General features: G+C 35.6%; 1 protein-coding gene across 7 annotated transcripts in view; it reads right to left on the reverse strand.

Annotated features, from left to right (window-relative positions):
- Positions 1-23,491, reverse strand: part of LRBA (LPS responsive beige-like anchor protein) — a 723,014-nt gene extending 699,523 nt beyond the window's left edge. For 4 of the 7 annotated variants that reach the window (XM_058550181.1, XM_058550180.1, XM_058550179.1 and 1 more), the window contains exons 1-2: positions 23,016-23,090; positions 22,254-22,677 (exon numbers count right to left, since the gene is read on the reverse strand). In XM_058550181.1, coding sequence (XP_058406164.1) covers positions 22,254-22,457 — 204 coding nt within the window. In that variant the 5' untranslated portion in view covers positions 22,458-22,677; positions 23,016-23,090. Of the gene's footprint in view, positions 1-6,963; positions 7,046-22,253; positions 22,678-22,791; positions 22,953-23,015; positions 23,091-23,273 lie in introns of those variants that run through there. The other 3 variants (XM_058550176.1, XM_058550177.1, XM_058550182.1) reach the window with 3 other exon arrangements.
- Positions 23,492-23,798: the final 307 nt, after the last annotated feature.

A 23,798-nucleotide genomic window follows, 5' to 3' on the forward strand; every position in this document is an offset into this window, starting at 1 on the left:
GAGAAACTGTGCTAATGTCTTCTTCCTTTTGTTTTTTTGGCTGAGGAAGATTCACCCTGAGCTAACACCTGCTGTCAATCTTCCTCTTTTTGTATATGAGCACAGCTACTGACAGACAAGTGTTGCAGGTCTGCACCCAGACACTGAACCCTGGGCCGCCAAAGCGGGGCACGCCAAACTTAACCACTAGGCCCCCAGGACCAGCCATGTGCTAATGTCTTTAAGGTTACTGAAGATAAGGTACTTACAGGAGTATGCATATAAATCTCTACCAAATAGGACAAAAGCCAATTCAACAAGTTCACTCACTTTACTGAAAACTATCCCTATAATATCAAATCCAAATCAGTATCTGTTACTTAAATTAGATTATTAGACTTCTATTTCAAATATTCAAGAAAAAAGTAAAGTCAAACTCTATGTATAATAGATGGTGACCCTAGACAATTTTAAATCCAAAATCAATTGCTTGTCTAAGCAAAATGCCACTGCTCTCAAAACGGAACAGTATGGCAAACATTAGATCCTGTTATGAGCATGGTACTACTATATTCAACGTACCATGGATACTACTTCATCAATTTCATATAAACTTTGGCAGCAGACTTTAAGTTCCTAGAAAATTGTTCCCCAAAGTTTAGTAGTCTTATTTAAAGTATTACAATTCCAAGGAACAAATCAGAGAGAGCTAAAGAAAACAAACATGTAGAAGACATATGTCATTAATTAAAATGACATATGAAAGAATGTTGATAATGATTGAAGCTGGCTGATGGGTGCACAGGGGCTCTCTCAGGTTTTTGTGTATGTTTGAAATTTTCCATGATAACATTTTTTTCTTTTCATTGATTATTTTTATTGATTGACAATAGGTCAAATTTTAAACCCAAGAGTTTTTGTTAGATGTTTATAAACTGTGGGGAGAAAAAACAAGGTAACCAGCATTAAGTGCCTATTAAGCATTTTAATATACAACAACCCCTATGAGATGGACAGAATCAGCCCTACTTTACATAAAAGAAAACTGAGAATCAGAGGGGTAAATTTTCTTGCCCAAGATCATAAAGGACCTTAACTGAGATTCACAACCAAAGAAGCGAGGGAGAAGAGAGAGCCGGGGAGGAAAAATAGAAGGAAGGCAATAGGATAGTTAAAGGAAAAAAAATCATTGCACTAATACATAAAGGAGAAAATTAGAGAAACACAATTTCTAGAAAACTCCACAGGTTAAAAGATTCTTGTAAAATTATTCAATGACAAGTATTCAAAGAAAAAAAGACAAAAATATAACTGCATTTAAAAACCTATAATTATTCTGTATCCGTAAATAATTTTGTATTTTACTCTAGCTCCAACATACCAAATCCTGAAGAAATTCCATTTCTGCCATGCACTAAGCAGCTACAGATACACATACACACACATATATCAAAATTACCCTAAACCTTAATATAGTTATCTAACCACAAGTTAAAATACATTTTAAAGACTCTGAAAAAGTGTCATAACATATTTAAAGTGGTACTTTATATTTGCAATCCAGAAGACATTAGTATGCATTCATTATATTTCAAGTTCACTGTACAAATATATTACTCCAACCCTCCAGTGTTAAGGCAAATATCTAAAAGTAATAAGTGTGAAAATCCACTGTAAAGTACACGGACCTCAAAAAATGCTATTTTCCTTCCTCACATCTTAACTGACAAAATCCTAGTTCTTCAATTTGTCTATATAATTTCAGAGTAGAAAAACACTATTATGGACCACTGATCCTCAGACAGAAATATAATCAATTGAAAACCACATATAAACAACTATAATCAAATTGAGCTTTTTATTTGAGTGAGGTTTATGTTTGAAGAAAGAGAAAAATATAAAATTGTGCCTCAAATGAGAAGAGGAATTATAAAACTTGATTCACTAAATTGAAAGCCATTAAAGTCTAAATAAAAGAGAAATGTATGAGAATATAGGAGACTTGGGTTCCAGAACCAGCTCTGGCCCTAACTAGCTGGCCTAACTTGGGCAAGTCTCTGATCCTCAATTTCGTCACCTAAAAATTGAGAGGATTAAATTGTGTTATTTCTAAAGTTCCTTTCATGCTATAACAGGTTCCATAACATGCTAAGAAATGCAAATAGTTCAAAACAACAGCCACTTTAAGTCTAGTTAGTAAGGGGAAAAACTGTCAGGGACCAGAAATGAAAAAATAAAGGACAATCCTCTCAAGGATAAAACCTAGAAGGGAAAAATTAGAGACTATCTTAAGTAGTTGATTGACTAAACTCCCATCCCACAAGAGAACTAAACAATATTACCAACACATTTTGGTGATTTTTAGTTATTTATGAGTACATATATTACAGTTGGTAGAGAACATCACTTCAACCACAGAAAGGGTTGAAGAATGAGTCTTATTCTTACATCTTAATTCAAGACATTCTGGCTTAAAAATTATGTGGCTTAAAGTGATGCAGCTCAACATGTACAATAGTATAAAACACTATGAGGGGCCGGCCCTGTGGCAAAGCAGGTAAGTTCGCATGTTCGGTTTCGGCGGCCGGGGGTTCACAGGTTCGGATCCTGGGCGCACACCTACTTACCACTCATCAAGCCCTGCTGAGGTGGCATCCCATACAGAAGAGCTACAACTCTACAACTATGATACACAACTACGTACTGGGGCTTTGGGGAGAAAAAAGAAAAAAGAGGAAGATGAGCAACAGATGTTAGCACAGGGCCAATCTTCCTCAAAAAAAAAAAAATACAATGAGACGCTTGCCTGGTCAAAGATAAGTAAACATTTTGTTATTCCCTATTGAATATGCCAGAAGCTATGTTAAATATTACAGGTAAAAAAAATGAAGAACCACAATGAAACACCACTACAAACTTACTAGAATGATTAAAAATAAAAATAATGACAATACTAAGTGTTTTCAAGCATAGAGAACAACTGCAATTCAACATTACTGGTGGGAATGCAAAACAGCACAGCTACTTTGGAAAACAGTTTGGCTGTTTCTTATAAATTTAAAATACATTTACCACACAAGCCAGCAAGTGCACTCAGGTATTTACCCAGGAAAAATGAAAACATGTTCACACAAAGACTTGTATGCAAATGTTTTGGGGTAGCTTTATCCATAACGGTCAATGGAAATCACATGGACTGAATATACAAACTGTGGTACATCCATACAATAGAATACAATTCAGCAATAAAAAGAAACAAACTAATATATGCAACAACGTGGAGGAATCTCAAATGCAGTATGCTAAGTATAAGAAGCTAGTCACAAAAGGCTACCTAGTGAATGATTCCATTTTTATTTGACATTCTGGAAAAGAAAAAACAATAGGGACAGAAATTAGATTAGTGGCTGCCAAGAGTTGGGAATTGAGGAGAGAGGCCTAACTACAAAGGGGCATGAGGGAACTTTTGGGGGTGATAGAAATATCCTACATCTCAACTATGATAATGGTTACATGACTATATACATCAAACTGTACACCTAAAAGGGATGAATTTTATTCTACATAAATTATACCTCAATAAATCTGACTTCAAAAAAGAAGATGATATAGTCTCTGCCTTCAAGCGCATGATCTAGTGGGAGACATATATAAACACATAACTAGAACTAGGTAAATGTTATAAGTTATGAACAAAGTTCTGTGGTGGAATGGAGGAAGAACAAAGTCCATCCCAAAGGACTTTGGCAACCCTTTGTCTGGGCAAAAGATTCTTAGAGAAAATATTATCTAAGCTATGTCTTAAAGTGTGAGCATGACTAAGAAAGAAAAGCATCCAAGCAGAGAGAACAGTTGATAGAAAAGCACAGAGGCTGTAAAGGCAGTACCTATTAAAGGAATAAGAAAAAGTTCAGTATGGCTTGACTATGGTATACAGAGTGGCCATGATGAGAAAGGAAAATAAGTATACAAGGAGTTGGAGCCTCATAGACTATGCTGTGGAACGGCATGGTAGAGGAAAAGAAGTTTTGAAAGGCGTTACAATAATCCTAGCAAGAGATACGTGGGGTCAGAATTAAGAGGTAGATTATTTGGTGATGGACATTCTGGGAATAAGGAAGAAAGATAAGTCAAGGTTAAGTCAAGTTTCTGGTAAAAGGGCAAGTGATATCATTAAAATGAGGAATGCAAAAGGAAATACAGGTTTGTTTGATAATCTCAGTTAGGGCAGAATCATCAAGGCTTCTGTTTTCCTATCTAATAATTCGCTTATTGGTATGCCTTTTCTAACTAAAATTGATTTCTATTATAAATTATATATTTGAACTACTTTATAAAATGACTAAGAAATAAAGGGAACACAACATAACCTCACTAGAATCTTTACAATGTTTTCGAGACAGCAAAACAGTTATTTTAAAAATTAAAATTAAAAAAAAATAAAGAAAATGGAAAGAATGAAAAGAAATGAAATAGGAGGGAAAAAAACTCACCAAATTTAAATACTGCATAAGTTTTCCAATTTACATATTAGGTTCCAAATTTTTATTTGAAAATCAATTATTTGAAATCTAGAATATATTTTACCAAAGAAACAATGGGATACAAAGTATAGCTGAATTCCAGAATTGTTCCAGTGTTATATCAACCTACTGAAGAACCAAGCTCACTACCACCACCAAAGCACAGGAGTTAGGAGAACAGGCTGCTCTGAAGTTGGACTGCCTGGGGTTCAGCTTCCACCTCCTCTACCATTTACTGTGTGACTGTGGGCAAGTTAATTAACTCTACAAGCCTAAGACTCTTCACCTTCAAAACGGAGATGATAATACCACTACTTCAAAGAGTTACTATGAGAATTAAGAGAGACAACCCATTTAAAGCACTAAGCACATTCATTCATCCAACATATATTTATTGAGTACCGACTATATGTCAGGCACTACTCTAAGCACAGGTAATAAAGTAGTAAACAAAAAAGAAAGTCCCTACTCTCATGGAGCTTATGTTCTAATGTAAGGAAACACAATAAACAACGTATCTGATGGAGATAAACACTATGAAAAAATAAAGCAAGGTACAAGAGATAAAGAGTGACAAAGACTAGTTTAGTAGTAGAGACGGGTTCTCTGATAAGGTAACATCTGAACAGAGATCTTAAGAGAAAGAAGGAGAGAGTCATATAGATAACTGGAGGAAGAAATCAGCTCCATTTCTAGGCAATACAGAAGACTTAGATGTGCATAAAAACACTCATGGTTCAGAATTCCTTAAAATGGTGAGTACTAAACAAAAAAAAAAAAAAATTTTTTTTTCATGAATACTTGAGCTGGAGAGAAACCAAGGAAAATCTTTGGAGGTAAGAAACAACAAAGCTTCACTGAGCACTGAGGCCAGCATCTGCCCTGGGAGTATCCACCAATCTCCAGTGGTTTAGAAATTGGGTCTAAAGGGACTGCTAAAGGGGAAAAAGACAAAAACCTTGGGGCCTAAACAAGGTAGGAAATCTGAAGAGCAACACTCTCAGTGGGTGAAGGTGGAGGGTGGTGTTCATCATAGGAGACAGTGGACAAATTAGCCTGTCTCAACCTGGGTAAAAAAGACAAAGAGAAGTCTCCTTTCTCTCACTCCAATTTGGGACCAGAATTCATACTACCTGAGGGGTCGAACAAGACTCAAACAAAAAATTTAGTTTCAAGAGATTCTAGGTTGGAAGAGACTAGAGCAGGACAGAAGCAGACATCAATCCTGCCAAGAAGAGTGTACTTGAAACCCATACCTCAAACTATACCCACAAATAAAAGTCCATAGAACGTAAGCTCACAATTAAAAAAAAAAAAAAAAAAACACAAAATAATAAAGAAACAAACCACCCAGAATCAGCAGAACAACAAGTCTTACAGAAACAGACCCCAAACACTGAAGAAAATCCAAACAATCAGATATACAATATTAAAATGTTAATGCTTTTGGTGAACACAATGTAGTCTATACAGACGTCGAAAGACAATGACGTACACCTGAAATTTATATAATGTTATAAATCAATGTTACCTCAGTAAAAGAATAAACAAATAAATAAATAAAATGTATTAGGGTTCCTATTATCTCTAAATGTCTTACTTAGCTTTGGATATGAAATGCTGCAAAATAAATATTTCAAAAATTTTTTTTAATGTCAATGTTTAAGGAAATAAAAGAGATGTGAAAAGTATTATTAAGGAAAAGAAACTATAAAAATATGAATATGAAAAAATCAAACAGAAGTGCAAGATATGAAAATTATAATTTATATTATAGTATAATATATTGTTTATTGGTATTTATAATGTAACTAAATATTTGAGAGGAGATCATTCTAGGCAGAGGGAAAAACAAGAATAGAAAGGACACTGTATCCAGAATTGAGTAAACGAGATAGAGTGAAAAGAAATGAGGACAAAGAGGTAGTACCTAATAGGTCACAAAAGCACTCAATAAATATTAGCTATTATCCCATTATTTCTATTGGAAAAATTTGGATAACAGAAACAGTCATTTCTTCTTTCCCATTTCAACATCAAATATAGCAGCCAGAGCAGAGCTCCAGAAAAACCCAAGTAGATTCAGAAGGCAATAAGAAAATATTGCTTTTTTATGAAGCAGAAAGAGTCTTAAGTAATAATCCCAGTGCCAAGGAAGAAATCCGGGTCTTGTGTAAGCAAGATAGAGAAGGAAAAAGGAAAACTATCTCCAAGTGATTCAAAGGATAAGTATCTGAAGGCAACAATGATCAACAGAAAAAAAGGATCCAGTTGGAATTATTTCAAAGTAGAGGACATTTCAAACATGGTTATTAATTAGAAATCACAACATCACCTCAGTATGCAACAATTTCACAAGTGAAGTCAACATTACATTCTATAGCAATGAGAATTTAGAACAAATGAAACTCCCAAATATATGCCAAAATTTTTCATTTTAACTATTTGATTTAGTGCTCACCTTTTCCAAACCTTTGCAAGAGATACTAACAAGTAGCAAAATTAGTAATTCAATTTTTCTTTTCTTCCATACTCCTGCCCTCAGGCTAAGGCACTACCTAACAAAACCATGAACAGAACACAGATAATAGAGATTAATAACATTCATAAATCACAAATTAGATATATGAACAATCCCTAAATACTAAAGAGTTAGTCATTTCATTTTTTTTCCTGGTTATCAGAATAAAAGAAAATTGATTGGTGGATATCTTAAATATATACAAGTTACTATGAACCATTTGACACACAGGGAAACTGATGCAAAGAATCAAATAAAGTATGGAGTGTGAAATCAATGATAAACTTTTTTAAAATAATTCATTTTCTCAAAGCTTATCACTCTTATCAATGTTTCTCATTATGGTAAACTAACTTTTCAATAAATACAATTCGTGAGGAATTTAGTTAAGTGGGCATTTTCTACAATTCTAATACGAGCACCCAACTTACATTAATAGTCACATGGTATATATAGTGTACAGAATTCAGGCTCAAATAATCTGAGTCCAAATCCCATCTTAACTAACTAGGAGACTTGAGCATCTTTAACCTCTCCAATCCTGTTTTCTTATTATAAAACAAGTTTAATAAAGTACTACCTCAAGGAGCTGCTGCATGGATTAAATGAGATAATCCTTGTAAAACACTTATGTTGGCTATATGCAATCAATAGACTCAGTCACACACCCTAATTTACATCCAGGTTCAGCCCTATTAGAACTGGATCACAGGACAAAGCATTAATTTCAATCTTTCCTTTTGAAGCACTTCTTGAATAATTTGATGTAACTTCATGCACAGCATATTTAGCACCATAGAATAAAAAATCAATGTTTAACAACATAAGCTAGATAAATATTTGAACAATATCTTATGCTGAATTTAGAACTAGGCTAAACTGAGGAATTTTTTTTAATGTCTCAAACACTTAATCTAAATAAATCGAGAGAACAGTTGATTTGGCTCAACTACAACAGAAATGGTTCCTGAAATTTTTAAGTCAAAAGCCATCTTGTCAATTTAACTGTAGTATCTAAGAGATTAATAAATGGTCATCATCTGACTCACTGCTGTTTGTTTCAAAAGTTCATCCCTGGACAGATGAAAATGTTAAAAATAGTAAAATTGTAAAACTCTCTGTCAATACAAATGAGATTTCTATGCAGGTTATTAGCATCCTATTTAAATGACTAAAAACTTATAAAGAATTAAGATTCAAAGAATGGTAGTATACCGCTCTAAGTTGTTTTAAGTGGATAGGGGTTGGAAGAAAAAAAAATTGGCTTCCTTTTACCATTCCATACATTCTACAATTCTAAAGCTCAGAAAACTCATTTAAATGCCAAAATTTAAAACACTACTTCCATGTATAAAATTTCACATGATTTTATATTTTGTTGTGGTGATAAGATTGTTGTTTTCTAAGATAAAAACTGCTCATCTGCCTGCATATATAAATGTAAGTATTTGAGAAAGAAGAAAAATGACAAATTTTCTTTACCTACAATTTCTTCATGGATCTACAGAAGAACTCCATTATCTGGAATTATCTAAGGTAATAATCTGCCTAATTATGGGTAGGCAGGAAATAAATTGGCCTACTATAGCCTAAATTGGTACTATGATTTATTCACTGGCTGTTATATGTCCATTGCTTTGTTATACCTTATAGTTCCAGCAAGAAAGTGAATGAACTAAGATGACCTAAAAACCATCACTTTACAAACATCTACAAATATCTGGTAAATATAACAAAAAATACTTTTCACTGTAGAGCTGAGCTTGCAAGAAAGAAAGGGCAACCCCAAGAGCCTAAAATGAAGAAGAAACAGAAAAACAGTAAGTATTTGAGCTGCTATTACAATTGCCAAGGGGCACAGAAGGGGAAGCTAGTAATCTACAGTAATCGAATTTTAATATCTATGTAAAAACACAAAGTTCTGTGCCCACTCAAGGTGAGAAACTAGAAATGAAATCTCCATATAAATATAGGACTCTCAAAGGGAAAGTAAGTAGACCCTCCCCACCCCCTCCACATCCCCCAAAAATCCATCCACTGGCACAGGAAAATTACAAATAAGTAGTCTTTGGCTGGGCTACTGATGTAAAAAAAAGAAAAGTATCCTCTGAGAAAATAAAATTCTGGGGTGTTCTTTACATAAGTTTGGGAGTTCAAATTTATACTATTGGCATGAACTGGAAACCTCAGGCTAATATATTTTTTTAAAAAATGATCCCAGGTATAACATACTCCTGAAGCCCCTGGCAAATAAAACCAATATGTTCAGGTAATAAAAATTTCTTAAGTGCCTACTAGGTGTCAAGTACTCTGTTGGGTGCTAGAGATGTAATGAATAAAACTGACGAAAATCTCTACTCTTGTGGTACATATAATGGAGGAAAACTGATAATAAAATACATTGAGTTATATACTAGATAAACTATACAAAAATAAATAAATCAGGGAAGGAGAATAAGAAGTGTTATGGGAGGGCAAGAAGAGAGAAATCCAGAAATATGTGAAACTTCCACAAACTAACCTACATAGGATTCCCACAAATAAAATCCCACTAAAAATTAGCTCATAATCCAAGCTTATGAAACACCCTTGTAAACAACCCCCCATGGAGATGATACAACCTAACTATTAGACAACAAAAACAGTATATTTTAATAAAGATATAAAAGAACCAAGGCAGTAAAAAAAAAAAAGATTCTATTAAAAAAAAAAAAAAGACCACATAGATTTCAAGAAATTCCAAAAATATAATCATTACAATTTAGAACTCATTAGACTATAGATTAGATGAAGACAAAGAAAGAATTAACAAACTGGAAGAAAAGACATGAATCACAGGAGAGATTGAAAATACGAAAGATTAAAAGACAGGAAGGATAGAATGAAAAGAAAACCCAACATGTCATGTATTAGGAGTTCCAAAATACAAATAAGCAAAATGAAGAAAAGACATTATTCATAAGAATTCTCCAGAACTGGGGGCCAGCCCAGTGGCACAGCAATTAAGTTTGCACCTTCTGCTTTGGCAGCCCAGGGTTCGCCAGTTCGGATCCTGGACGCGGACCTACTCACTGCTCATCAAACCCTGCTGAGGTGGCGTCTCACATAGAAGAACTAGAAAGACCTATGGCTAGGATTTACAACTATGTACTGGGGCTTTGGGGAGAAAAAAAGCAAAAAGAGGAAGATTGGCAACAGACGTTAGCTCAGGGCCAATCTTCCTCAAAAAATAAATAAATAAATAAAACTTAAAAAAAAAGAGAATTCTCCATAACTGATGAAAAACATGAATCCTCAGATTCAGGAAGCACAATCAGCCCTAGACAAGTTATGATGAAACTACAGAACCTTAAAGTCAAAGAAAAAACTTAAAAGCAACCACAGAGACATTATCTGTAAAGTTAAGCAATTAGAACAGTGACAACTTCAACAACAACAAAAGAAACTAGAAGGGAACAGAATAGTATCTTCAAAACAGTAAGAGAAAATAATTGTCAACTACAATTGTGCACCCAGCTAAACTATATTCAAGAGCAAGGGCAATATAATGACATTTTTAAACAAATACTGAGAGAATTTACCACTCAAAGACTCTCACTAAAAGAACTACTAAAGGATACATTTCAGAAAGAAACAGAAGCAAGAAATAAAGAACGAGATGTAAGATGTACTTGTGAGCCAACCATTTAGTAAATATATGGGCAAATCTAAGAACTATAAAGAAATGCAATCTTCCTTGTTCTCCAAAATTCAGTGCCCCTCCCTGCAAGAGGATTACATATACCTACCCTGTGAAACCCAAGCATGGTATGATACTCAAGCATGGCCATTTGATTTCCTTTGGTCAATGAAATGCAAACAGAAGTGACACATCCTTGTGAGCAGAAGTTCTAAGAGCCATTACACATGGTTCATCAATTTCTCTTTTCCTTTTAATGGCAATTCAAGTTCAATATTATACAAATGAAGTTTGAGGTAGAGAATGGCAAGAGATAAGCCAAGATCCAAATTACTTGTATGTCATATTAAAGAACGTGGCCTTTATCCAGAAGAGAATGAAAAACGATGGAAGGATTTTTGAAGGAAAATCAAATGGTCAGATTTTCACTTTATATAAAACATTCCAGCAGTTGTGGAGGGTACTTGAAAGGAAAAGAGACTAGAGAAACAGGAATACCAGTAAGGAAATTATTGCAACTATACAGGCAAAAATGATGAGTACTTGAACTAGTACAGTGGTACTACAGAAGATTACAGAAACAACCAGTATTTCAAATCATATCCCAAACACCAACATTCAAATTAATGACTCAAAGTTATCAAAGACCAAATCAGTCAATATACTCTGTTCAATACAGCAAAAAGGTACACACAATTCAAATATAGTTCTATCAAAAAACGTCAAGACAGAAATGTATTGGCAAAAAAAAAGAAAGTACATTAAAAATTCATCCACATGGCACCCCCCACCTCATTACAGATAAGGTGGTAAAATAGTAAGAGACCAAATATTACACTGTATTTCACTTACATATTGGCATTACACTGTCTTCATAGATGGTTTAGATAGATGAGAGAGGAGAAGACAAAGAATTCCTAGTGCAAGATGTATGACAGACAGCATCATCCTCTCCTATTAACGTAATCAATGCGGTCAATATATAAAAGTCACAAAGATGATTAACCTTCCCTTTTCTTAGAGGACCAACAGACAGGAATAAGAGCAGGGTACACTTATGAAATATCAGAAAATAAATCTAAATAAATTGAAGGATACAAGAATAGTTGAAGAAATGGGGTACCTAGAGGCTAAAGAATTTACACTTTACCCTCCATAAAAGCAAGGTCCATATCTGTCTTGTTCATTGGTTTATTCTCAGCACCTACCCAGCACCATGCCTGGCACACCATTTCTGCTCCATAAATACTTGCTCAATGAATGAATGGATTAATTGATCTCACTGGAAACAGATATTTACATAAATATATATTTTGTTTCATAAAATATCTTTGTTTCATAAAAGGGAAGAGTGTCATATTATTAAATCATAAAAGATAGGTCTAGTCAAAATAGCAATAGGTAAAAATGCTCCACTTTAAAATCTTAATCATAATTGATTCTTTGACTTCTTCTTAAATAAATGTCTTACTTGAAAATTTAAATGCTAAACCCTAGTTAAATTCATACCCTAATCTATAGGAAGAAAGAATAATCGTGCCCCATAAATTTGGTAACTTTATTCTGTAAATCTATCATGGAAGCAAATCAACTTAAAGGAAAGGTCATCCAAATACTAGAGGCCCATTAATACATCTTGACAATACTAAAGACAACATCTGGTATTAGCTTCTGCAACTGACTAATAAAAGCATCAGGCTTTCCTATTAATGTGCTCAATATGGTCAGTATACAAACGATACAAAAAAGATGACTAAAATTCCACTTTTTTATAGCATCAATATATAAGGTCATTTCAATCTTGGAGGCTAAGCAAACTAAATTTTAACCATGAGAGTAAAGAAGCAAACTCCAGCACTTTGTATAATGATTACTATGTCATTAATTCCATCCAATTTGAATATCACATTCATTAAAACATTCCTTTTCCTAAAACAGATTTTAGGTTATTTAAAGCAGAAAAAAAAAAAACCCTACCTTCCATAGGCAAATCTTGACTATGTTAGGCAAGTTCTAAACAATCTAGATACGCTTCCAGACTCACTGTTCGATTACATGATTGAAAGATGTCTTAAGCCACTATTTCACATTTAAGGTTCTTTGCAATTACAAAACATATATGGCTTAGTGGTTAAGAGCTCAGGTTGTAGATTCCCTGAGTTTCAATCTCAGCAATATTACTTGCTCAGTGACTCGAGCAAGTTACTTATCTTCTCTGTGTCTCATTTTCATCATTTATCAAGTGAATATTATAATAGGACAGTCTGTTCTGCTATAACATATTTTTGCCTTGAATCATCTCCTACAGGATTGTTAAAGAGTAGAATAATGTAGGAATAGCGTAGAAGTGATGTTGGTTCATGTGTAATTTCTTCTAACAGAACTAAAGAGAAATCCTTAGCAATATATAAAGATCTTAAGTAAAACAAGAAAATGTACAGACCTGCTTTCCTTTAATGCAAATTGTGCCTGGTGATGGACTGTAGAAACTACTATGCTTTTTCCATAATGTGAAGTATCTGACAATCTGCAACTACAGATGAAGAAATGCAAAGACATTTCCCCTTGTATTAAAATAATGAATTAATCAAGATACACCTTGGATCAGATTTTTAGTGCTGATAAAAATGTTCTCTGGGGCCGGTCCCGTGGCTTAGCGGTTAAGTGCGCGCGCTCCGCTACTGGCGGCCCGGGTTCGGATCCCGGGCACGCACCGACACACCGCTTCTCCAGCCATGCTGAGGCCGGGTCCCACGTACACCAACTAGAAGGATGTGCAGCTATAACATACAACTATCTACTGGGGCTTTGGGGGGAAAAAAAATAAATAAAATTATAAAAAATAAAAAAAATTAAAAAATAAAATAAAAATGTTCTCTGTCAGAAGCTAAAGAAACAAGACCTACATCTCAAAGAAGGAAGCATAAGTTCCAGGTTAATACCATAAAAGTGACTGTGATGCTAAGGTGAAAATACCAGTATAGAGACTTAACCTTTTAGCATTTTCATTAGGGTTATTATTGATTTTGTTAGTACTCTGGTTACAAAGTTCCACAGGTTTTGAATGGCCTACCTCAGCCCTATTTTCCCCTCATAAGCCCTGTTATTTTTAATCCACTTTTGCAGAACACGAGGCATTTTGGCAGAAACACCTATACCTATCTGATTGTGAGAACTAAATTGCATTAATACATACATCAAACAAAACCTAGCACACTCAATAAATCTTAACTATTGCTATTATCTATTATGACACAAAATAATGAATTAACTTCAACTCAAAAGCTCAACAATTATCAATATATTTTTCCCCTACCTCAAGAGCCGTAGATCATCTCACCATCACTGAAAAGTAAAACTTATCCCCAAAAGAGCTTAAAAATAGCCTAAGAACCATAAGTCCACCAAATGTTTTAGTAAACTACAAAATAACCCACTTACACTTCTGGCCACAGATACTGCCTCACCCATCCACTGACAAGAAAGTCACCTACAATAGGTAAAATTATTCTGAAATGCTTTGGATTTTGTGTCCACTTGATATCTGTTAATTTCACAGCAGTCTGATCTAAGAAAATGAGTTGATGATAATGTTAACAATCATTTTATAATATCTTTAACTAATTTTCTTTAATAATTAGTATTTTCTCCATTTTATATATCAATAAGCCTCTTTAAATTAGTGCCTACTTTGCTTATAGAAAAGATTAGTTGACATCCCATTTGAAGCTGGTTAACTACTGTATCACTATCAGGATTAATTTTTTAAGTTTCATGTATTAACATTAAATCAACACAAAAAATGCTTTGTGTTAAAATGTTTTATATATGTATGTGTGTATTTATAAGCTCTGAGATATGATTTTTTTTAAAGATATTAAAGATCAAAAAGACTGGATTCAACTAGGTACTACATATAGGTTTTAAGATATGTTTATATTACTTTATGAGAAAAGTATTTTCACTAGAAACAACAATATTCAAACACCTCATCAGAGTTGTAATTATTTAAAACTCCCATAGCTTTAAGAGATTTACCATAGTTTAAAAATAAATATACCACACCAATGAAGTCATCATTCATTGAACAAAGATCTTATTAGGCAAGGAGAAAATCTTTTTCAGCTCTCAAGCAATAGATTTATCTCTAATAAAACATAATTGAGACCTCATCAGTTTTTCATCTTTCTGTAAGAATACAGAGAGAAAATCTAGCTCCTCACCTCTCCCTAAAACTGCAATTTTTATAGAACAAAAATTACTAAAAGATTAATGGGATTTGTCTGGTCAAAAGTCTGAGAAATAAATGCAAAATCCCAGGTGCAATAGAGATAATAAAACTTAGAGCATGAACATCAGATAGTTAAATAACCTTAGGGGTCATCTGGTGTCTTATTTTGTACCCAAAGTAAGAATCCACTCTACAAAATCCCCAATATGCAATCTTCTAAAATCTCCAGCGACAAGAAATTCTCTACTTCACAAAGCACATTTTAATCACATATATCAACCAGGGACAAATCAAATTAAATCTTTGAGGAATCAAAAAAGATATACACACACACACAAAGTTTTAAAAATCTAAAACTAGAAGTGTTTTATGAAATTAGTTTAGTCAGAAAGAATTTGTGTACTCTAAACAGTTTTTTTCTTTTTACTGTTTTCTACTTCATATTTTGTCCTAAAAGCTTTTACGTCAAAGACTCAGTAGAAATCTACACACAGGTAGGTTTCAGAGTATATATCCCATTAGATGAGAGCTAATGAAATAACACTAGAGTAAAAGGAAAAAACTACTTTAAGAAAAGGTTATGAGACTATTTTGAAAATAATGAAATTGCTCTTCTTGGGGTAAAACAGATGTTGAGGTAACTCAAAACTATACAATGAAAAATGCAAGGTGCCTGATAAGTATCCTCATAAGAAATGGTGAGAAAATAATGAAAGAAATATGCACTAAGGTTTTAACAACATATCTTTTGCAGAAAAGAAAAACAGATACTAGGCTTCCTAATGATTGTAATTTATTTAACGACGAGATTAGACATTTCCATTCAATTTAACAAACACTTTTGAAGTACCAAGCACTGTGAAAAGTTCTGGAGGTACACAGATAAATAAAATAATTTATTGTTTATCTAAGTAAGAACTATAAAACAAAAATACATTCTGAATATTTTTCTTTCAAGCATATAAAAACTATTAAAAATATTTTAAAGAATGTATGTGTGAAGAGGGATCATTTATAATATAAAAATTAAATATACTTGATTAGTTCAGCTGGGTCAGTCTGAGAAACAAAAAGCTTATTTAGTTTCCTTTTCTATTAATTCACAAACAGAAAAAAAAATTCTGACTTTTCAGATCCCAAATGATTTCTCAGTTTAAAATGAACCAATTCAAATGGAAACAAGACTGTGTAACTGCAGGGGCCTAAATTATCAAGTCTATCACTTCTGAGAAACTACAAAGATGCCTACAGAAGCATTTTAATAGCCAAAAAATTTTGACTCAAAAATAATTCATCTCCTCATGCACTGAAAACTACAAAACATTGATGAAAGAAATGAAGGAAGACCTAAATAAATGGAAAGACATACCATATCCATGGACTGGAACACTCAATATTCCCCAAAGTGACCTATAGATTTAACACCTCCTCATCATAATTCTTGCTTGCTTTTTTATAAAAATTGACAAACTGACCCTACAATTCACATGGACATGCAAAGGACCTAGAATAGCCAAACAATCTCAAAAAAGAAAAACAAAGAGGACATACATCCCTACTTCAAAATTTACTACAAAGCTACAGTAATCAAGACAGTTTGGTACTGATCTAAGAATAGATACATAGATCAATGGAAAAGAAGAGTCTAGATAAGTCCTTAACACTTACAGTCAACTAATTTTTGACAAAGATGCCAAGGCAATTCGATGGAAAAGAATAGCCTTTTCAACAAATGGCAGTGAGACAACTGGATATCCACGTACAAAAAGATGAATTAGACTCTTATCTTACCCTTCTTTCACATCAGACAAAATTAACTCAAAATGGATAAGCCTAAATGTAAGAGCTAAAACTATAAAATGTCTTGAACACAGGATGTAAATGTTCTAAAATTAGATTGTGGTAATGCTTGTACAACTCTGGAAATTTACTAAAAATCACTGAATCGTATACACAGAACAAGTGAATTTTATGGTATGTAAATTATACCTCAACAAAGATGTTTAAAAGCAAGTCACCTCTAAAAATTGACAATGGCTATAAATAAATTCCAAAATTACAATTACATAGTATACTGGCAGAGCCAAAAGGCTAATAATGGCTATATAGAAACAAAAAAATTATAAGATTGGAAAATGATGATTGCAACTATCTAAAATTACAAATATTACAATAATAGAGACCATAGCAAATAGTTAGAAGAGCACTTAATGTTGCACACATTTTTTTTAAGTGCTTTACAAGTATTTACTCATTTAATCTTTGCTACAATGTAGTTTCCCCATTGTAGAGCTGAGGAAACTAAGGCACAAAGAGGTTAAAAAAACTTAATCACGAATCAAGAGGTTATTTCAGATAATGAATGATTTTTTTCTCTTTACCCAAGTATCTTTAACAATACTATTATATTATTATGCATTTGAAAAGGAGAATAGTGGACATCATTGGTTGCCTATGCAGCATTCATTCACTGTTTCAATTTCTCACCCAGATTTTTATTTTTATTTATTTTTATTACCCATACAGCCCATGTACTTCAGAGAATATTGACCCCATCCTTAGGTATAGCAGTTGGCCTTGGTTTGCTTAAGCCAATCAGTACATTGCCAACGGCCACAGTCATTGGTTCAGTGGTCCAATCAGGACTCTTGGTTGGAATGTTAGGACAGAGAGGCTTTCTCTCCCAAAAGATGTGAACAGGAATACATATGGCCCCAACTGCCACTGGCAGCCATCCTACAACCATGAAGGGAACAGCAACAGATTGAAGCTGACATCACAGAAAGCAGAACAGAAACAGAAAGAAACTGGTCTTGGGCCGGCCCCGTGGCTTGGTGGTTAAGTGCGCGCGCTCCGATGCTGGCGGCCCAGGTTCGGATCCCGGGCGCACACCGAGGCACCACTTCTCTGTCCATCCTGAGGCTGAGTCCCACATACAGCAACTAGAAGGATGTGCAGCTATGACATACGACTATCTACTGGGGCTTTGGGGGAAAAAATAAATAAATAAAATCTTAAAAAAAAAGAAAGAAACTGGTCTTTAATATTATTGAGTTACTCTAAGTCTTGCCCTACCTTTGGACTTCCAGATAAATGAGCCTATAAATCCTTTTTATAGCGTTTAAAATAGTTCAAGTTTTCTATTCCTTATAACATGAAGTACAAACTGATGGGGTAGGGGGAAAGCCCATTAACAAGCATGTTTCTAGACAGGATTACTCTCACCCCTTAAATTTATGATGGCAGGCAGTAAGGAGGAAATAATTCTAGATACACACATCAGAACAGAAACGTGCTAAATGATTATCTCTCTAACAAAGATTCATACAAAAGCTTCAAAAGTAACTACCTATGTTTTATGTGTTCCACACAGTATTTTCTAATATTTTAATTTGACATTTTAAAATGTTATTTTTTTAAATCTAGATTTCCAATTCTTCCTGAAAAATCAAAAGGTATGACACCATTGGGACCATGTTACTGTAGGACAACAATCAGCTAGAATGGAATACCAGCTGCGCCTACAAGTATACTCTCTGCACACAGTGATACAGAGCCTTGTGTGATCTGCTCAGCTCCTGCAGGTATTAAGAGTTTGCACCATTAATATTTAGTAGAACCCATATCAAATGCCATATAATGAACAATGAAAAATTATATTCCATCTTTTAAGGTTTAACATTTTAATTAAAATCATATACTGACTTTTTAGACAAAAAAATTTCAGGAAAACATGTATTTGTCACCAGCTCATGGGAAACACTATTCTTGAATTCAATAGCATTGAATACCTTTAAATATCTGATGGAGGCCTTAAACTCAGCAGCAAGTTCCTGAAAACATGCCAATACATTAATTATTCTGGGTCCAAAAGTTTGACAAATTACTTTAGCATACAGATGAAGACAAAATAAAATGGTTTTAAACCACAACAAGAAAAATGTAAAAGTTGACCAGAAGTTTGGAACACTTGAATACACAGGTGTACTATTAATCAAAATTTATCTATAAAACAGATTTGCAAAAGAAATTACAAGAAGGGTGGTAAATTTCAAAAGAATTTACAACAGAGTAAGGTCAAGCTATATCAGCAAAGTTGGGAGGCAGCAATTTGTAAAAAAGACCTCTGGAGTTATATGGTTCTACCACTTACTATTTGGACAACTCTGAGGGAGGGAAGGTTGTTTAATTTTAACAGTACAAATTTTATTGTTTAAAGTAGCTAATATGTAACTAATAAAAAAGAATCAGTAGAACATAATCTAAGTTAATAAAATGTCTAAAAAATAGGAAAAAGTTATGATAGTTATAAATGATAGTTTAAACTTACTAAAGGAAAAACCAGTGAAGATAGGATAAAGGAGGAATACACATGAAGATTCAGCGATATTGGTAATATGCTGGTTCTTTAAGTTAGATGGAAGGTTCACAAGGCTTATATTGTTATAATACTTCATTACTTACATATGTTACCTTTTCTTTTGGCTGCATTCTATTTTTCACAATTTTAGAAATTTTAATCCAGTATACTGACTGTAAAAAAAAGTTAATCAACTTTCTGCATCCACATTCTGAGTGAAAAAAACAACTGAATGACCTGAAAAATGTTTTTTTTTACTTTAAAGGTCTCTCTCAAGCAGTTTTTTGAAAGCTATTTGAATGTTAACTAAGAAGAAATGAAAAACTGATGGAAGTTTCACTGTTCATCTTTAGTAGGACCAACAATTTCTGTGTCTTTAAATTGGGAAAAGCTATGCCTAAGCTATAAATACCTCTACATCAACTCAAAAGACAAATGTACTCCTGGAAGGGTTGCCATTCTAAAAATCACCAAACCGTAGACAATCTACTTAACCTCTCAATGTCTCAGTTTCCCCATCTATAAAATGAGATATATGAGGGAAGAATTAAAAGATACATGTAAAGCACCTGGCCCATTGCCTGGCACATAATACATAGTAGCAACTTTTTTTAAATCACACATTATTAGTTAACGTAACTTCCTTTTTTGAGTAGAATCAGACTAAGGCCGATAACTACCAATTAAGAAAGTGCAGCAGTACTAACAACATTGAGATGGACCAGCTTACCAGACTCCCAACATTTCAGTTCCCAAGATTTTCTAAAGACTGGCCACGATCCTAGATATCCACCAAGGAGCATGAGAAGTATTGTAAGGAGAGGAACTAATCTAATGCTCTCAGCAACTTTCTTTGCTCTACATGAGAAGAGAATGATGGTGAAGAGGACATGTAATTGAACCGATTTTCCCTCTCCTTCTACCTTGACAGCTATTACCTGCAATCATGTAGCTATGAAGGACTCAACCAATAACCTTAAAATCTCTACCAGGCCTACAGTTCTAGGCAGCATATAGGCAAACTACTACTAGAGAATTTGGATTTTCTTTAATGATAAAATGCAAGTGACTTATGTTTGGTCATCCACCTCCACACAGGACATTCTAAAGAACAGAGGAGTCTGAATCCTCCTTCTGCCAGAAGAATGTTGTGTTTCACACACAAACAACTAATTAAGGACTAGATCGCTACCACAGATTTCTGTTTATCATCCAAAGTACAAGAGGTTTAGAAAAAGAAAAAAAATCAAAAAAGAAAGTTTTCAAGTCTCTCTATTTTGAGGTAAAGAAATACATCAATTTACCATTTATCTCCGTGAGACTCACAAACTTTTAAAGTACACACACAAAATCCCCAAAATGTTAGTAATTGTTGAAGCTGGATAATAGATACCAGAGTTCATTATACTGTTCTATTTTTGTGTATCATTTGAACATTTCCATAATATATAGTTAAAAAAACATAGGTGTACGTGTGTGTCTGTAGGAATTTGTATATAAACTCCCAATACAACAAACTGGTAGAGAAATACTCTATTGTTCAAAGTTTTCATACTCCAAAAGTAAGGGAATTTCATTTAGCTATTTTCTCATTCTAGAAGTAGTATTGCAGGTGACCAGACTGTCTAGTGAAGGAAATAATTAACTGCCCTGGAATAAAACAAGCCTAACCTTGAAAACACAGAGGCAAAGGAGAAAGGTGCTAAACAATTAATACAACTATTGCACATTCATATTTGTTCCCATCTATTATCTTCTACCATAGATGAGTAGGTAGAAGGGGAAATATTTTAAAGCCAAATTTACTTTTTATTCTTTAAGTTGATGGGCAACAGAGGTTGGAATAAAGAAATCCAAAAAGTCCCCATTAGAAATGATAACCATTTCTAAGAATGGAACAGTGAAAAAGAAAGTACTGCATATCCACCTTTTAAAAATAACATTCATGGGACCGGCCGGGTGGCGCAGTGGTTAAGTTCTCACGCTCCGCTTGGGCGGCCTGGGGTTCGCAGGTTCAGAGCCCCTGCGCGCACCGATGCACTGCTTGTCAAGCCATGCTGTGGCGGCGTCCCATATAAAGTAGAGGAAGATGGGCACGGATGTTTGCCCAGGGCCAATCTTCCTCTGCAAAAAGAGGAGGATTGGCATCGGATGTTAGCTCAGGGCTGATCTTCCTCACACACACACAAAAAAAATACAACATAAAAATAAATAAATAACATTCATAGCTCACAGTAGTATAACCAGCGACTTCCAATGAACAAATATGCTTTACTGCTAGACATGAATTCACAAAAGAAATACAGATTATACCATATCTGCGCAATCCTGTTTTTAAAAATTGCCATTCAATTTTCACAAGATGTAATCCAAAATTCATTCCAAAATTTCTTGTTAGTTATGCCTAAAAATAAAACTAGTCAAAATTAAAAATAAATACTAACTTTGAGCAAATTAATCTATCATCAGCCCTATGAACGAGAATTTTGTGTTCAAAACTTACAGTAAAACATAACTTAGGCAGACTCAACAGAGTAGGTAAGGCTACCATATACATTATTTCTCTCAAGTTCAAAAAAAGGTCACAAGAACTTATTTAAAATGTCAACGAGAAATGCAGACTTAGATATACATATCCCCTAAAAAATTTATAGAATAAAACTCCTCCACTGAAACCCCCCAAAATACTTCCATAGCAACAATTATTTCTTTAGCACAAAAGTGATCTGTTCAATTTCACAAAACCTGGAGCATCTAAGTTTACATAATTCCCCTTAAACAGAAAAAAAATTCCCCTTAAAAAGAAATTGTTTCATTTAGGTCAGTAGAATTTTGAGTTTCTATCCATGGGAAAAAACCGTCATCAGTCTGAGTAAACAAAGCACATGGCTCCAGCTTTAACGTCTTGTTCCCCAACCCACTGAGAAGAATATATGCTTATAAAATAGATATCTACTTACCAGGTTAAAGACAGTTTCTACAATATCCCTATTGGATACTTCTCCAACTTCAACCAACCCCGTCAACACGGCAAATTTCATTCTGATGCCCCTGATGGGGAGCCCTGGTTTCGGGGACAATGCACCCTCTTCTCCTTTCCCTCCACCTCCCCCGTCATCACCTGTTGGTGGCGGGGAAGGGACATTATTGTCTTCACTAGCCATTGCTAGTTCACGAGAAAGGACAACTCGGAGTCACACTGGGACAGCAATCGCTGCACTAGTAAAAAGCACACACACGCAACATAAAACGCAAAGGGTCACTCTTGCAAGTTGCGGAGAAACCCCAAAAACAGTTGATGTAGAAAGTCCTTGGCGTCGCCCTCCTCCTCTTGGAGAATATTTGTCCAATCTCTCTCCCCGAGGCTGACAACAACGCCAAACCCTATTGGAAGATTAGATAAATGTTAAATAGGCTAGGTTTTGTTTTAGGGTTTTTTGGGGGGAGAGGGGAATAGTTACTGTCCGTCAAATAAGTTGCTAAAGGGGCCCCCCCTACCAGCCACTCGCTGCTCCCGGGCTCGAAGAGCTAGGTTCTGAGTGAAGGCGGGTTCAAGAGGCCCCTGAACAGGTTCACTCCTCCCCCACACTCTCGCAGGTTATCGGCGCAGGGCAACCTCTCCTCACAGGTGCACGGAAAGAGAAACTGTCGCTGGGAAAGGAGGGGTCGGAGGAAAGGAGGGGGCCCCCAAGCTACCATAGAGGTAGAAAGTTCCTCCTCACCCAGATACTCCGGACTCGTCCTCACCCCCCGCCAGGGAGCCGCGAGACAGAGGTGGCGGCGGAGATCTAGGGCAGGAAAAGGCGGGGGAAGGGGGCGGTGATTATTCTCAACGCTCGGCCCAGGGGGAGGAGTGGAGCACCTCTCAGGCACCTGAGGTTCGACGGGGAGAGGAGGGGTGGTGTGTGTTGTGGCCAGAAGGGAGGGGAGGCCTGGTGGCGACGGCGAGGAAAGGAGGGAAGAGAGAGAGGTCAGTGCACCTGGTCGCCGCCTCCAAGTTTCCCTAGTCCGCTCCCCGGGAGTCCGCGGCTGCACAGAACTCCATGGCTTCCTGGCCCGCCCCAACCCTGCGCTCAGCCTTTGCAAAACAGCCGCTGCTAGCGCTACGGACGCCGCGGCTGAGGCTGCTGGCGGTGGTGAGGATGCTACTGCCACAGTTCGCCCCGCCACAGCTCGTGCGGTTGTCCCTGTACCCACTAAAGCTGCTCCCCGCCGCCATGACAGCGCCGAGGGCTGCCGGGCGCGGCGTGCGCGTGCGCGAGCGCGCGGGGCTGTGGGACGGGCGGGCGCGAAGGCGGATGCAGCCGCGCGGCGGGGTGGGGACGCGCGGGCCGCCTTGGGGGCCCGGAGAGGGCGGGGGTGCTGGGCGCGAGCTTGCTGGCAGGACTGCGCGTGAGGGCGGGCATCTAAGCTGGCGCGCTGCTGAGGTAACACCAGGTGCGTCCCCAGCCCGGCGAGAAAAGACCTTTCCGTCCAGGCGCCGACTCTTCCCCCACCTACCCCTC

Source organism: Diceros bicornis, chromosome 11 (assembly GCF_020826845.1).
Source record: "Diceros bicornis minor isolate mBicDic1 chromosome 11, mDicBic1.mat.cur, whole genome shotgun sequence".
Classification (NCBI taxonomy): Eukaryota; Metazoa; Chordata; class Mammalia; order Perissodactyla; family Rhinocerotidae; genus Diceros; species Diceros bicornis.